This window comes from Cololabis saira, chromosome 18 (genome assembly GCF_033807715.1).
Source record: "Cololabis saira isolate AMF1-May2022 chromosome 18, fColSai1.1, whole genome shotgun sequence".
In the NCBI taxonomy this organism is placed as follows: Eukaryota; Metazoa; Chordata; class Actinopteri; order Beloniformes; family Belonidae; genus Cololabis; species Cololabis saira.
Genome location: NC_084604.1, coordinates 7,180,136 through 7,196,936, shown reverse-complemented (window position 1 = coordinate 7,196,936; position 16,801 = coordinate 7,180,136). Strand labels below are relative to the sequence as shown.

At 45.0% G+C, this 16,801-nt stretch overlaps 1 protein-coding gene across 3 annotated transcripts in view; it reads right to left on the bottom strand.

Annotated features, from left to right (window-relative positions):
* Positions 1–3,629: 3,629 nt before the first annotated feature.
* The window catches only part of LOC133464509 (gamma-aminobutyric acid receptor subunit rho-1-like), a 34,574-nt gene continuing 21,402 nt past the window's right edge, over positions 3,630–16,801 (bottom strand). For 2 of the 3 annotated variants that reach the window (XM_061746534.1, XM_061746533.1), the window contains 6 exons: positions 15,472–15,539; positions 15,162–15,385; positions 9,797–9,879; positions 8,622–8,999; positions 5,506–5,702; positions 3,630–3,972 (listed from right to left, as the gene is read on the bottom strand). In XM_061746534.1, coding sequence (XP_061602518.1) covers positions 3,685–3,972; positions 5,506–5,702; positions 8,622–8,999; positions 9,797–9,879; positions 15,162–15,385; positions 15,472–15,539 — 1,238 coding nt within the window. In that variant the 3' untranslated portion in view covers positions 3,630–3,684. The remainder of the gene's footprint in view (positions 3,973–5,505; positions 5,703–8,621; positions 9,000–9,796; positions 9,880–15,161; positions 15,386–15,471; positions 15,540–16,801) is intronic. The other variant, XM_061746535.1, reaches the window with a different exon arrangement.

The following is a 16,801-nucleotide window of genomic DNA, read 5'->3' as shown; positions in this document are numbered from 1 at the left end:
GGTCGTGGAACACTGGACCAGCTCTACACCCTCCGCAGGGTGCTCGAGGGTTCATGGGAATTTGCCCAACCAGTCTACATGTGCTTTGTGGATCTGGAGAAGGCATTTGACCGTGTCCCTCGTGCCATTCTGTGGGGTGAGTATGGAGTCCGGGGCCCTCTATTAAGGGCTGTCCGGTCTCTATATGATCGGAGCAGGAGTTTGGTTCACATTGCCGGCAGTAAGTCAGACTGGTTCCCGGTGCATGTTGGACTCCGGCAGGGCTGCCCTTTGTCACCGGTCCTGTTCATAATTTTTATGGACAGGATTTCTAGGCGCAGCCAGGGGCCGGAGGGGATCCGGTTTGGGAACCTCAGGATTTCATCTCTGCTTTTTGCGGATGATGTTGTCCTGGATGCTTCATGGGACCGGGACCTTCAGCATGTGCTGGGGCGGTTTGAGGCCGAGTGCGACACAGCAGGGATGAGAATCAGCACCTCCAAAACCGAGGCCATGGTTCTCCATCGGGAAAGGGTGGCGTGCCTTCTCCGGGTGGGTGGAGAAGTCCTGCCTCAGGTGGAGGAGTTCAAGTATCTCGGGTCCATGCTGGCCAGTTCGTACTGTCACGACAGATCTAAGACCTGGACCCAAATGCACGACCGGAGACAAGTTCAATATAAAACAATCTTTTAATGCAAAGTATCAACAAAAAAATCACTCCACAGAGGAAAATTCTCAAAACTGCAAAATCACACAAAGGGGGGAAGTCAGGATCTGAAACGAGAGGGAGAAGGTGAGTATCAAAATAAAACAGGAAGCCACGGGACAACATAGACACAAGACAAAACTAAACACAACTTAAGGTTTCTTGGACATGACAATCCGCTAAATGTCCAGACGCGAAGAATCTACATGCAAGTCATACAAGCGCTTCCACTGCAGCCTGAAAGTGCACAAGGGTGCGAGGGCCTGTTCATCGCTGCTTGCAGCTTTAATTATTATTGTCCTTGTAAGCTTGGACAGAAAACGGGGACCATTAACTTCTCACCTGAAAGAGCTCTTCTGTTCTGACTCGGGAGTTTCAGGTTTACAGGCTGTTGAGACATGCATATCACTGATCTTCTGGGTTGTTGGGGTCTCTTTGACCTCTACTGTGTATTAGCATGTTTTTCTTGAGTGGTTGTTTAGTTGCCCCCAACAAAGGTCTATGAACCCCTCGCTGATGTTTGGTAACTTGACTTTGGGAAAAACCCCATCACTACTATGGAACCAACTTCCAATCTGGGTTAAGGGGGCTGACACCACCTCCACCTTTAAAACTAAACTTAAAACATTTCTGTTTAGTAAAGCCTATAGTTAGTGTTTAGTAAACCTCTAGCTGGTGTTGGTAAATCTCTAGGTAGTGTAAACTTTAGTGTGTCAGAGTCGCTCCTGTAGTTTCTTGTGCTGGCCCCCCCTTCTCCTCCCTTTTCTCTCTTTTGTCCATGTTGCAGCATCCTTTGCCGGACACCGGAACCTGCAGGTGGTCGTGGGTGGCTTGTAGCTTGCATTACGGAGCACAAGTCTTTCCCTGACCCTGCACCCCAACCTGGGACTTGCTGATTGGGCCGGAGCTTCGGGAGCTGCGTGCTGGCCTGCGGTCCCCACCCCTGGTCATCCCGTTGCTGGCCCCCCTTCTCCTCCCTTTTCTCTCTCTGCAGGTGGTCGTGGGTGGCTTGTAGCTTGCATTACGGAGCACAAGTCTTTCCCGGACCCTGCACCCCAACCTGGGACTTGCTGATTGGGCCGGAGCTTCGGGAGCTGCGTGCTGGCCTGCGGTCCCCACCCCTGGTCATCCCGTTGCTGCTTCCACCTGCCTGCTGTGCTGTTGCCGTCCCTGACCCACCAGTCTGGCCCTCGGCAGGAGGGTCCCCCCTTATGAGCCTGGTCCTGCTCAAGGTTTCTTCCCTCCTAAAGGGGAGTTTTTCCTTGCCACTGTTTGGCTTAAGGTTTTTACCTGCCATTGTTTATGTAATAACTGCTCAGGGGGTCATGTTCTGGGTATGGGTCTCTGGAAAGCGTCTAGAGACAACTCTGTTGTATTAGATGCTATATAAATAAAATTGAATTGAATAGAAAATTGAATAGAATGGTGGAGGAGCATGAATGAGAGACTATCTAGAAAACGTAGCTTAGCCATGTGAACAAATTACAAAAACCCTCTCCATTTCAATCTGAAAACACAGGATGAGCCCCAGAAGCATTGGCTTCACATAATCCTTTAAAGGCTGTAGAACTGGACAGACTCTACTAAAGGCACAAAACCACCTGAGAAAAAGACTTGATCCAGAGATCCTCTACAAATGGTGCTTACAGGTACGATTGATTGCATCTGTCAGGAACAATCAGAACTCCTCAATACAGTCAGAGAGGTCATTTCCATTTTCAAAAAAAGACCCAGGAACCCAACCGCACCCACCTACACACCACTAGTGTGGGGCTAATCTCAGTAGCACAGAGGAAAAAAGAAAAGGAACGCACATCCAGAAAACACTTAAAACCTGTGGACACCTGGACCCTTTTCCAGGTGAAAAAAGGGGGAAACACCACAGAATAAAGCAGATTTCAACATGTCCATGTCAGAGGAGCTGGAATTAGTTTTTTTCCGATGCAAAGATGGATTTCATTTCAATAAAATGAGGTAAAAACTGCTTCACCTACAAAGACAAAGCAGCCAAACGGACGCTGAGTAGTGTCCATGCAGTCCCGTCTGCTTGCTACGAGGAGATGACAAGTCCACTTAGAGTTTGACAACATAGAAATATTCTCCAACTCTTCAGTCCCAAGTCCTCAGGGGATTTTTCCATCTCTGGTCTTTGAACACTGGTGTGGAAAAGCGTGTAGAGCACATCGAGACACCAGTTGCTGGGAACAGATTTACTCTTGGTCCTCTACGACAGTTAAGGTTGTCCTTCCAGTAGCCAGGCACATTAGTGAAACGATCGCTCACTTTGTGAGACAAGCGCCAAATTTTGCACAAAGTAGTATGTTCTAGGTCTATTTTTTCAAAAAAGCCTGTTAGCCACGCAAAAAAAACAATATGGCTGCCGTTTTCCAAAATGGCTGCCACAAAAGCCGTTTTTATGTGTTTTTTGACCTCACAATGTGTCACATCGCATTATGAGCTTGTAGATCGGCGATCATCATAAACATTTTTTATAAATGTTTTTTTTTTTTTAGATTTTAATCCAGTTAAAATTTAGAAACTTAATTTCTGATCGAATTGCAACAGAAAACAGATAATATTAGTCAAAATTGGCCCACCATCTTGAAAACTGGAAGCCATATTTCATTTGTATTGACATCATAGAATTTGTCATGCCAAAACACATGCATTTGCATAAAGACATCATTAAAATATGTTCAGCAATTCAAGTTCTACACTGACAACCTTGTTTTAGCTTTCATAAGACAGCCATCTTGAAAAACGGCCGCCATCTTGGATTTTCAGGTGGCTAACGGGCTTTTCTGCATAAGTAGGTACTAGGCAATGTTCATGCAAAATTTGGTGTTTGTCTCACAAAGTGAACGATTCTCCTAAAAACCTGACTTAATTTCCCTCACAGTCTCCACTTTGCTCGTGGTAAAGTGGAGACTGGGGAAGGAGACGTTTCTCGCTTCTGCGGGTGTTCAGACCAACGTCTCCCTGTTTGAGACACATCCGTGTTAAGAGTAGATAGACCAGTAGATGATGTTAAAGAGTAGGTAAGAGCCAGGAAAGAGGACCCTGGAGTATTTGTCTATGACGTGTGTGTCGATCCAGGCGCTGCTGTAGGCCCCCGAGCCCACGTGTCCCGTCAACTGATCACTCTCCATCGCCAGTTCCACAAGCATCCTCTCCTGCCTCGCTCCGTTCAGCTGCGGCATGCCGTAGTGGCCGGTGGTGTTGGCGTCCACCTCGCTGTAGCTGGTGGACATCATGACGGGACCAGCCGTGCCACAGGTGCACGGCAGCTGCGAGGAAACGCAAAAATGAGTTAACAATGAAAACTGCTACAGGAAGGAGCTGATCGACCCCATATCGGTTTTTTCTTCATAAACGTTTTAAAGTCGTCCATCCTCAACAGCAATCACTATAAGATCGTATTAATTAATTAAATAAAATACCTGTAAGAAATCTCGCTTAGCGCTTAAACGCTTAGCAGTTAAAATAAACGCTGCAAACAAAAAGCAACGCCGCTGCAAATAAAAGAAACGCTGCAAATATAAAGAAACATCAGCAAAAATAGCCCCCGGTAATTCACTTCCGTTGTGGCTTTTTATTTGCGTCGTTTTTTTAAAATTTGCAGCAGCGTTTCTATATATTTGCAGCGTTTCTTTTATTTGCAGCGGCGTTTGTTTTTATTTGCAGCGTTTCATTAAAAGGTATTCTCCCTGATGTGGAAGAGCTAGCAAGAATTTTGAAAGAGGCACCTCTAAGCCCCGCCCATTCGGTCCGAATGATACGGATTGGTCCAGGTCCAGGAAGGGAAAGAACCAATCAGATGCCTTCATTTTAAACCACGCCCCCCCGCCCTGTCCCATGCGCGCACTCGCTTCCAGCCCCCCCCCCCCGTGTCCACTTCCCACGGGTCCTCCTGGGCTCACAGTGTCCCAGTGTAACCCCCCTCCCTCCCCTCTGCCACGGAGCCCAGTAGTTATTTCCGGAGCGGGTCGGTCCCGCTGTGTGTGTGAGAGCGGGGAGCAGAGCCGTTAGCCGTCCGGGCTGCTGCTGCAGGACTCTCTGCCCAGCAGCAGCTCCTGCAGCAGCAGCCCGCGGGGACACGAAGAGCCGCCGCATCCGTGAAGAGCCGCAGCAGCTCCGGCTCGGAAGCTGTATGGGGGTCCGTGGGGATGTAGGCGTCTCCATCACGGCGAGCGCCGGTGCGGCTGGCGGAGCGCTGCGGTGCCGTGCAGGCTCTGTTGCCACAGCTACGCCGTAGCCTACGCCGTAGGGTACGCCGTAGGCTACGGCGTAGCCGTGGCTCTAGAGCCTGCACGGCACCGCAGCGCTCCGCCAGCCGCACCGGCACTCGCCGGGATGGAGACGCCGGGTGGGCAGGATGCACGTTTGGGTGGGCACAGCCCCCCCCCCCCTGCCCCCCTAAAACCGGCCTCGCTTACAGGTGAATGAGACATGGGGTAGTTTTGCTGTAAATGTGCTGTCCAAAATGTTTAATAATCGTATGCGCGTTCGTGTTTGTGGGGGCGTGGCTTTGGACGGAGCGCTCGTGGGTGGGGGCGGGGGGGCGGGGCTTAGAGGAGGCGCCACTTTCAAATCTTGCTAGCTCTCAGAAGTTGCATAGAATAACTTTAATTTTCAGCAATGGCGGGTCTCGGTCATCCGTAGTAAAAGCTCCTAGCATCACTTTCAGTATCATAGTATTTATTATTGTATTTTTCCTACAGTGCTTTAAAAAAACAACAACAGACAGCTGCTAAGATACATAAAATACTTCCTAAAGTGCGTCTGAACTATGAGTACTATGTAGAAACGCTGGTAGGAACCTTATTTCGCAGCTTTCTCTCCTTGCGTTCCTGTAGAGTGGACAGGTAGTTGACCGCCGCATATTCTATGACGGAGAGGAAGACAAAGACGAAGCTGACCCAGAGGTAAATGTCCACAGCTTTGATGTAGGAGACTCTGGGCATGGAGGCGTTGACTCCAGTGATGATGGTGGACATGGTGAGCACCGTGGTTATTCCTGAGTCCAGAGCAGAACCAAACAGTCACACAAAGGGGAGTTTTCCTTGCACTGTTTGGCTTAAGCTTTTTCTTCCTTTGCCATTGTTTATATTATGTTTATGCAATAATTAGTGCTGTCAGGCGATTAAAAAAAAAAATCTAATTAATTACAGGATTTATAATTAATTAATCAATCTAATTAATCGCATTTTAACTCATATCTGCCAAAGGTCCCCCAAATAAAGAATTCGAATTCTAGGACATTACAAAATTGCAGAGCATGACTAATCAATTGAATACACTAAAGCTGGGCATACACTGTGCGATATTTTAAATCGTTTGAGACTGCCCCATCTCACACTGCAACGACTAGATCACGGAGTTCAAAAGTTGCAGCCCATGATTTATTGTCTCACACTGTACGACCCGATGCTCTGATCGACCCGTCTGCTCACACTATAACGATCATAATCCTCCCGTTGGAGCTCTGTGTACTGGAACTCGAGGCCGGTTCTGGGGCAGGGGTGGCTGTGCCCACCCAAAGGTGCGTCCTGCCCACACCGATCAAAGGTTATGGGGATCCTTTATTTTTTTTATAATTTTATTTTTTTATATATATCCCAGAATATCTGTACCGTTTCTGATTGGGTGGGCACTGAGCATCATTTTTAGACACAACAATGAACGCATACTGCAAAAGTTGTGTCTTGGCGGAGGGACCCGACGTCCCAGCAAAATGAGAAACAGAGAAGAGAAGTGTTCCGAACAGCACAGAGCACACAATAAAGGCTGATTTATGGTTCTGCGTTACACCAACGCAGACCTACGGCGTAGGGTACGCGGCGACCCGCACCATACGTGGAAATGCAGTCTTTTTTTCTGCTATTAAAACATGATTTGTAATGTGAATTTGCAACACTTAAACTACAAATAATAGTTTTTGACGTGACATCAGAGATTGCGCATGCTCTCTGTGAAAGGATGAGTCCAATCGGGTCGCAGCTGCTTCAACTGTGTGATTCCTTCACGAGGAGCGACCAGGATTTCAAACACGCTTGATTTTCTTGCGACCTCACGATTCGTGATCGGGAGCTCGTCGTGAGGTGTTAATCTCTCGTCTTGAGGTGTTAATCTCTCGTCTTGAGGTGTTAATCTCTCGTTTTGAGGTGTTAATCTCTTGTCGTTACCCCACGTATACTGCACGAGCAATGATTGGGTCGAAATCCGTCCCGATCCAAAAAATAGTCGGACGACTGGAAAATCTTCTCAAAACGAGCCGATAATCGCACAGTGTCTGCCCGGTTTAAGAAGAGAAGATTTGAAATCCACATTTTTATTGGTGACGTGTGTTTCATAAATGAAAGCACATCAGCAAACCAATTAGACCAGGTGCATTATTCAAAAATGCAATACAAATACAGTTAAATAAATACAATTCAGAAATAAAATAAGGCTGAGTCTCAAATAGGCACTTAAGCAGACTCAATTCAAAATTAAAACTAAAGCTCTGTGTCTCTGGAAAGCACCTAGAGACAACGTCTGTTGTAATAGACTACGTTTACATGCAGTCAAAATACAGGTTATTGCTAATATTCCGGTTACTGAAACATTTGGAATATTCCGTTTACATGGTAATTAATCATTGGGGATATCTGGACAAACCAGCGACGCGTGGAGAACATCATGACGCAGTTCCCGTCATTTCCGCTTCCTCTTCCTGTATCCAAATTCAAAACAAATGCTGCTTCGTGCAACTTTTCCCTCACCTTCTTGTAAAAAAATCTGGCTATCCCGGGTACTTTCTACCGTCTACAAATGCAGAAATGTTCATATCCTTCATTACATTTATGAAGTGATTAGTCTCCTCCTGGTCTTGGTTTCTCCGTGTTTATAAGAACTTCCTGGACTCAAAAGACCAGGATTCCTTGTGAACAGAACATGTGCAGAAAACAAATTCATGTTCCGTTTGATGGGGATATTCCGTTTGGTGTTTACATGACCGAATATTCGGGTTTTAAAAGGAGTAACCCAGGGGTCATATTCGGGTTTTTAAAAACCGAATATGAGCAAATGCAGGTTATTCAAAGGGATTATTGGTGTTTACATGGCCGTGCAAATTTGGGTTATTGCCAATATTCAGGTTTTAAAAGGGTTATGGATGCATGTAAACGCAGTCATAGATGCTATATAAATAAAATAGAATTGAATTGAATTGAAAATTGAACATCTAGATTGCAAGAGCTCAGACCCAAGAAAAGAGTAAACACTGCAAAATAGAGGAATATTATTTACTATGCGCAAAGAACTTTTTTTATTCATCCAAGATGCATTTATGCTGTCATACATGCACCATAGCTCACTGGAATAAAATGCAAGCCAAATTAAAAACACTGTTAACTTCTTTTTATTTTGATTTTAGATATATTCCAGCAGTGTTTAATTAATTGGCATCTGTTGGGTGCGGTTTATAAGGGGGAGCTGCATTTTCTCCCTCACCAGTCAGGATTTATTCATTTTTCATAGATTTATGTGAATAAATGATTCGTGTTTATCCACTAACTCTATTATCCATTTTGTTTGATAATTTATTGCTTCATTTAGTTTGTGTGAGTCGAGGTTTTTTGTCTTTTTATCTAATTTTTTCTCTCTGGGTTCTGTGCTGAATTTGCACACCTCTGCTGAAAGAACATTCTCCTCTTTGCCTAATTCTTATTCCAATGTCTTATTTCAACTTCTTATATTGAATTAGTGAACAATTAAATGTATACCCATAAAAAAAAAAAATCCAACTCATATCGGGAACAATTTAACATCCAGTCGGCTAATAGTTTTTTTTCTGTTAAGCACTTTGTGTTTCATTATTTGTAGGAAAAGTGCTATATAAATAAAGTTTGATTTGATTTGATTTGATTTGATTAATAAGAGATAGAAAACTCACCGAGGGGAACTCTGGCAGGGACGGCCCGGCGGTCGATCCAGAAAGACACCCAGGACAACATGACCATCAGGGTAGCAGGGAAGTAGGTTTGCAGCAGGAAAAAGAAGATGTGACGCCGCAGAGTGAAGTTGATGTACAAACGGTTGTACCAGCCTGCAGACAGGATGGTAGGAAGTGAGAAGGAGCAGCGTCTCTGGAACCTCAGCTGGAGGAGAAGTGTCCGCGGGGCGTTGGTACCTGTGCTGCTGTAGAAGGCCAGTCTGGTGCTCGTGTGGAACTCCTGGATCAGGAACTGTGACAGTGAGATTCTGTCATCCGTGTTTAGTGACCGGTTCCCTTCCTTCCAGTACAGCATCAAGTCATCGTCTGTGTACGCGTCTGGAGAAATACGTACAACTGTCTAGAACTGTCTTCTTCACAAAGTCATGTGTTATTTACTTTCAACAAAAACCAAAAGACTTAACCCTGGTACTGTCTTTGGGTCAAAATGACCTAATTCTCCTGTTCCTTCTTTCCTCCTGCTCTCTCCTTCCTTATTCCCTTCCTCTTTTCTCCCTTCCTTCCTTCCTTCCTTCCTTCCTTCCTTCCTTCCTTCCTTCCTTCCTTCCTTCCTTCCTTCCTTCCTTCCTTCCTTCCTTCCTTCCTTCCTTCCTTCCTTCCTTCCTTCCTTCTGCTCTCTCCTTCCTTCTTCCCTTCCTTCCTTCCTTCCTTCCTTCGTTCCTTCCTTCCTTCCTTCCTTCCTTCCTTCCTTCCTTCCTTCCTTCCTTCCTTCCTTCCTTCCTTCCTCCCTTCCCTCTTTCCTCCTGCTCTCTCCTTCCTTCTTCCCTTCCTCTTTTCCCCCTTCCTTCCTTCCTTCCTTCCTTCCTTCCTTCCTTCCTTCCTTCCTTCCTTCCTTCCTTCCTTCCTTCCTTCCTTCCTTCCTCCTGCTCTCTCCTTCCTTCTTCCCTTCTTCTTTTCTCCCTTCCTTCTTTCCATCCTTCTTCCCTTCCTCTTTTCTTCCTTCCTTCCTTCCTTCCTTCCTTCCTTCCTTCCTTCCTTCCTTCCTTCCTTCCTTCCTTCCTTCCTTCCTTCCTTCCTTCCTTCCTTCCTTCCTTCCTTCCTTCCTTCCTCCCTTCTTCTCTTCCTCCTTCCTTGACCCAAAGACAGCACAAGACTTAAAAACTGTAAGGACTTACAGCTCTCGATCTCCAGCGAGCACGTTTGCGTATCGAGAGGAAAGCGACTCAGGTCCATGCTGCACATGGCTGTAACTGTTACTCTGCAATAGTAAAACAGTCAACAGCTCAGTGTCATGCGAGAAATGATAAAAGACATGAATCAATCTGACAGAAGAGCACAGCAGATGCCAGTAAGTAAATGTAAATAAGTAGAAAAAAAGGACAGCAGCCGAGAAGATCACAACAAAAGAGAAAAGCAAGACAATAAAAGCAGGTTTTCTATTCTGGCCTCTGGGCTGTTCTGCTCCCGAGCAGGAACCCAGTCCACAACCAGATGCTGAAAGGTCCCTGCGCTAATCTTATGATAAAAACTAAACTTAAAACCTGAAAGCCCTTGCAAGAGCAACCTATTAAACAAAAGGTCAGAATTATTTCTTTTCATGAGCTGTTTTCATTGAGTGTTGGGGGAAATCTCACACTGGCCACTTCTTTAATCTGGTGGGACATCTGTTGGGTCAGGAAATCTTTAGGCTGATTAAACTGAACTGAAGTCACTTTCTGATCTGATTCATTCACATCAGCGTTCAGCTCAGTTGTGAGTCGAGACAGAACAAACTTGATTGTTTTTTAGTGTTGTGCAACTCAGAGGGGCTTTAGCTGATCCAGTTATCGACGGGTTATTAATAATTTTATTAATAATTATTAATAATTAATAAAGTCGACTATTTATCAAATTGAATGACCAATATGATAAATAAAATCCTCGGGGCACCACCCTGTTCCTTAAGCAGGGAAATGATAACTTTTACAGCAGAGTATCAGTCTCAGAAATTAAGGTTTATGCCTAACACAGTAATTGAAGGGTGAGATTTGAGCACTGAGCTCTGTCAAACAAATCGATTGTGACCAAAATTTGTATGAAACAACACACAAACAACTCATTAAAAATCAATCAGAATTTATTTACATACGGGTATCAAAGCAGATGTAAATAAATACCCAAATAAATCCTGATGGCACACTATGTTATTATAAAACCATTAATTAACTAGAAAAACATCAATAGAAATGAAATGAAAGTTAAATGCACGGAATGAAAAAGAAATCAAAGCAATAATAAAGATGATAAAGAACACAATAATGATAATGTACAGTAATACGCATACAGTAATCTCATTAAACATAAGTTCAGCTTTACACCGTTCTAACTGACTGATTGCCCAAACACAACCTCACGTCTCCTCTGGATTCTGGATCTGGGCTGCGGGTTCTGTCGGGGGTTCCAGTCCGATGCGGCCTCGTTTCTCTCGGCTTTCAGTCCAAGCAGTCTCTCGTCTCTCTCTCTTCTCCTTCGACTCTGAAATAAAAAGACAGGGGTGCAGCGTGCAGCAGCCGGGCGATCCCGCCCTGGTCAACGGAGCCTATCACGGCATCTCGGTGCGCGCGGGGTCCGTTCCACTCGTCGGACGTGCGGGCTCCCGTCCGGGCTGATGAGCGCGTGGGCCTCACGGACACAGGTGGCTGGGTGCTTCTCGGGCTGAGCTGGGCAGGCTGACCGGAGGATGCGGCCCTCCTCGAGAGAAACTTAGAGTGGAGAGAGAAATTATAGGGAGAGAAAGTCGGGAGCGCAGTGCGCTCCGTGGTAACGGGTCTTACGCTCCGCCGGACACTCCAGGCTCGAAGCGGTTCCCCCCCCGTCTCGTCGCAGCGCTCAGGAATAAATGGGTAGATGCGGCCGCAGCTGCCTCGGTCGGCAGGCACGTCTTGTCCGGTCCGCTGGCTGAGGGAGAGAGAGCGAGCGCTGGGCAGGAACAGGAGTTTGAGTTCCGCGGGCTGCGTGACGTCACCAGCCCCTGGCCAGTGATTGGGTGCTCCCCGCTTTTGGGGTTGGGGGCGGTTTTACTGTAAGAGACAGTCCCCCCCCTTCAGGACTCGCAGGACCCCCCCTGGTTTCCTGGGGGCTCCACTGCGTCTGAACCCCCCTGGTGTCGTAACCCCAGGGAGTCTGTTCTCTGGTCCCTTTGCGTTATCTTTTCCTTTGTTCACCCCTCCGGTCTGGCAGGGACCCTGCTGGTTTTGTGGGGGCTACACTGTGTTTGAACCCCCCAGGTGTCGTAAACCCCAGGGAGTCTGTTCTCTGGTCTGGAGCCGTCTACCTCATAGCTTTCACCTTTTAAAATGTACAGATGAGTATTAAGTGGACCAGAGGTTTCAGCAGAGATTTGGTTACTGGCACAGTGAAATTAAATGAAGATACATAATCCAGCTGGCGGTGCAGAACTATAATGGTCTGCAGGCGCAGTCAACAACTCACACTGCAATCTGCCTCGCTCTGGAAAATATCCAACCAGCACAAGCCCTGTTTTGATGCAGATTAAACCGTGCCACGTGACGAGTGTGGCTGTGTAAACAACTAACCATGCAGGACACATTCATCACATATCACAGTTATGACGGCAACAAAAGTCCCACTGTGTTTTCAAGCTTTAATTACTTCACCTCTTCCCCTGACAACGCCGGTGCCGTCATGTAACCATTTCAGCACGAACAGTCAATGCTGGCGAAAGGATTAGTCAGTTTGTGGATGATGACGTCATAACTTCTGTTTGGATTGCACCATTTTATCTGGAAGTCAGTAATATGCTTGAGTGGTCCCGTCAGAAGGAAGAGGGCCAGCGGTTACTATGTGTCAGTGTGGATTACACAATCAGCTGTCTCGGTCCGAGGCTTTTCATCCCTGACCAAGATTAAAAGGTTACGCCTCTGTCAAGTAGCTTTTTTATTTTTGCACTTGTCCGTGTCGTGTCCTGAGTGGTTGCAGCTGGAGCGACTTCACTCCCGTACGGACACTTGTGGCAGCGAACCCCACTCTGTCTGATAGGACCACACAAAGTTAAGCTTTTTTTTGTTATTAATTATTTTATTTATGTATGTGACATTTAATAGTTGAAAACCGATCAACATAATATTCTTTTTCCATACATAATATGTTTGTATGACACACAAAAACAAAATAAAATACAAATCAACCATCACCCCCACCCTCCCTCCCTCCTCCCCTCGGACCAACCAAATTACGTAATGAAAAAAAACAAAAATTTCATAAATTCTGGATTCATTACAAATCAACTGAAATATTGCAAGCCTTTTATTATTTTAATATTGCTGATCATGGCATGATTTGTAATGAATTCAGAATGTATGACATTTTTGTTTTTTTAATTGCATTACAGAAAATAAATAACTTTATCACAATATTCTAATTCTAACAGATAGTCCTGTAGTATCTACAGATATATTTACGCAAATATACCACATATACAGTAAATACACATCAATACACCAAGCCGTAGAAGAGCACATTATGAGGTCAAGTACAATTTTAAAACATGTTTTGGAGCACCTCTGCAAATTGAGACCATGTATTAATGTTCTTCTCTCTCGCACCATGTAGCCGGGCCGTCGAGAGTTCCATATACACAATATCTAAAAAAGTGAGAGCCCATTGTTGGAATGTTAAAGTATGAGGAGTTTTCCATCTCATAGCCACACTTTTCTTTGCTGCTGTTAATCCCGTAATAAAGATGCGTTCTTGTGTACATTTCAAATGCAACTGGGATATATAATTTAATAAAAATATGCTTCTTCTTCCGGCTCACGACGAAGGCGGACACTTTTCTGCTCTCTCCCTTATCTGCCTGCCCTGCTACTGCCTTTGTTTGTCTCGTCTTCAGAGTCTCTTCTTTTTCACTCCTCCGAAACTCTACAATCATGGAATTGATTAACTGGTCTCTCAGCACAATTGACCAAATTTTTGCGACCAGAAGACGTAAGGGAGCCCTCTTGCCCCGATTGGACATTTTTTTCTGGATACACAATGAATTCCTACAAATACTGGAAGCCTTTGTGCCTCAAGATCCTGTCTGTCGAGGATGTTGAAGACGCCTTCATAATTGGATTTATGATAGCAGGATTTCTCCTGATCATCCTCATGATAGGAGGAGGGGGTCTCCTGGTCTACCGACAAATGCGTAAGTCGTCAACAGCTGTTTTGGCTCTTTCAGAGCTGCCGGACGTGGCTGAAGGGTCAAGCAAGGCGATCAACGCTCAGACTCTTACGTTGGGGGAGCAGAGCCGTAAGCTGGATGCGATTCTCGAACAGAATCGCAGGCTAGCGGTGGTCTTTGAGCTCATTGGCAAGATTGATAACACCCTGGAGAAGTTGGAAGCTCGGCTTGGCGGGAAGTGATCACAAATTCGTCTGATTGGAGTCGCCATTGATGAACCAGAGACTGAAGGCAGATGGAAAATTACTGGGGCTGCCTGTTTCCAATATAATTGTTGATTATATAATCTGGCCTTGACAGAGTGGTCTTGGCCGATCACTCTGGTCACAATCTTCCTGGTGGAATGTAAACAAGGTGACTCTGCCCCCACTACTAACCCTCCCCCTCTCCCATGAGCACCTGTGGATCCCTGTTTCAGAACTGTACCGAGCCCGCCTGGGCGAAGGTTCACGGACTCATCGCTTCAAAGACACTTACTGACAAACACACACACACTCAATTCATTTTTTTTTGGGGGGGCTCTAGTGGCCCTTTTATTGAGATGCAGACTGGAAAGGGGTAAAAACCTCATGACATTTTTTATAACACCTGCTCAGAAGAGACACCTAGGAAGTGGAACAAGTTGTTGGAGGATGTGTGGTTCAGATTTAGCTAACCATTATCATTTATTTTGGGATTGTCCAAAACTTCTGTCTTTTTGGCATGACATTCATGATTGTCTGGAACACATGTTTCAAATTACTCTACAATTTGATGTCAGCATAATGTATTTTGGTACTATGGCATTGCATACTCAAGCGAATGCAGATAAATATCTAATGAAGATGTTATTGATTGGAGCGAAGAAGGCCATAACAAGGAAGTGGTTACAACACAATGCGCCGACAATGGAAGACTGTCAAAAAACTGTTCAAGAAATCTATACTATGGAGAAATTGACATTTGCTCTAAGGCTACAATCGGAGACATGTGAGAGATGGAGCTACAAATGGACAGGATACATAGGAGCACGGAGACCTGAACTGCTATAAGTACCTTTGTGCATGACTTGAAGTACCAGATTTTTGACTTGCAGATATTGGAAAGGAAGTGTGACATCCATTGTTCATATGTTCATGTTATATTTTACATATTACAAAATGGAAGGGAGAGTAACAGAGGGAAATAAGTAAGTCAAACTGTACATATCTGTCTGCCTTGCTGTGAAAGTATGGTTGTGTTGAAGCTATTCTGTATGTTTCTCTCAGAAAAATAAAATGATAAAAAAAAGAAATCCTTCCAGCATGAAGTTCAACCTTTCCCAAAAGAAGACCTACCTGAGGCTGTAGAGGACTTTGCCATCGGGGTAAACCCGGAGCATGACGTTGTCAGTGGTGGTGTCGTGTTTAAAGGACTTCTTAGAGTGGACAAAGAACATGTCTGGGACCCAGATTTTCTTGACTAGGCGGCCATCAAAAGTCATACCGTGGTTGGTTTTGCTTTTGAAGGACAAACGTTCATCTTTCCAGTAATGCCTAATATAGAAGGTCATGGTAAAATCCTGAAAGAATATCAGTAAATAAGTTCATCCTCCATCACGATCTCAACTTCAATGCATATATGTGACTTATAGCGTATAATACACACCATGTCAACCTCAGAAATCGCATCCAGGCTTTCAACCTGAACATCCACCCCAACTGGGACAGCAGGCCCTAGAAAAAACACAAAACTTTAGATAATAATAATAAAGCTGCAAGCAGTGATGAACGGGCCCTAGCACTCATGGCCACCGCCATCCATAAGCATATCAGAAATGACACCACCCACGACTTCCTATGTCAAACCATTCAAAAGTTATAGCAGAAAATAGGAACTATGAAATATGGACCAATCAGAAGAAGGGGCGGGGCTAATTCAGGCCAACGAAGGTCAAGTACTCAATACCGAGTCCGATGACACCACCCACAAGTCTTTATCACAACCTTTTCAAAAGTTATGGCAGAGAAAAGTATTGAGCCGTTAGGCCACGCACATTAATGCAAACCAAGAAATATCAAATTTATCGCCAGGCCTGGCTTTCGTGCAAAATTTGGTGACTTTTGGGGAACTATCAATTATGGACCAATCAGATGAAGGGTGGGCGCGCTTTTTGGCGTCTAGCGTCGCCACGGTAACGCTTTTGACTGAGAAAAGTAATGGGTGTTGTCGCAGGATGGAGACGCACATTTTGATGTATAACACACCTGGGTGCACATTACGGTTCGGGTACGGTATTAACTGCCGAAGAAATGGCATAAATTGCGCCAAAATTACACGATTAACTCAAAATTTTCGTGCATGTACGTCAAACCGTATTGTGGGGCTTGAGGCACAAAGTTTTGTAGGGGGCGCTGTTGAGCCATTTTGCCACGTCCATTAATGCAAACCATTAAATATCAAATTTTTCGCCAGGCCTGGCTTGCGTGCAAAATTTGGTGACTTTTGGGGCACGTTTAGGGGGGCAAAAAGGCCCCTCCTTTCGTCAGAAGAAAGAAAGAAAGAAAGAAAGAAAGAAAGAAAGAAAGAAAGAAAGAAAGAAAGAAAGAAAGAAAGAAAGAAAGAAAGAAAGAAAGAAAGAAAGAAAGAAAGAAAGAAAGAAAGAAAGAAAGAAAGAAAGAAAGAAAGAAAGAATAAAAAAATAAAAAAAATTCCTACAGATACAATAGGGCCTTCGCCCTGTCAATGCTCGGGCCCTAATAAACAGCATTAACCGGTGATTCAGAGTCAGGCTGGCGTTAGTGTTTTCTGAATGTATAGCAGGGAACAGTGCAGATGTAAGCTTTGTAGCTCATTTCCAATTGCTTGGATTATCCGTGTTTGTTAGGAGGTCATGACTCCTTTTCATGCCAACTGCTTTGACGCAAACAATGACTTCTGTTCCCTTTTGTCAAATCCTCACAAAAGCTGCTGTGTACAGATTTCCCTGCACAGCGAG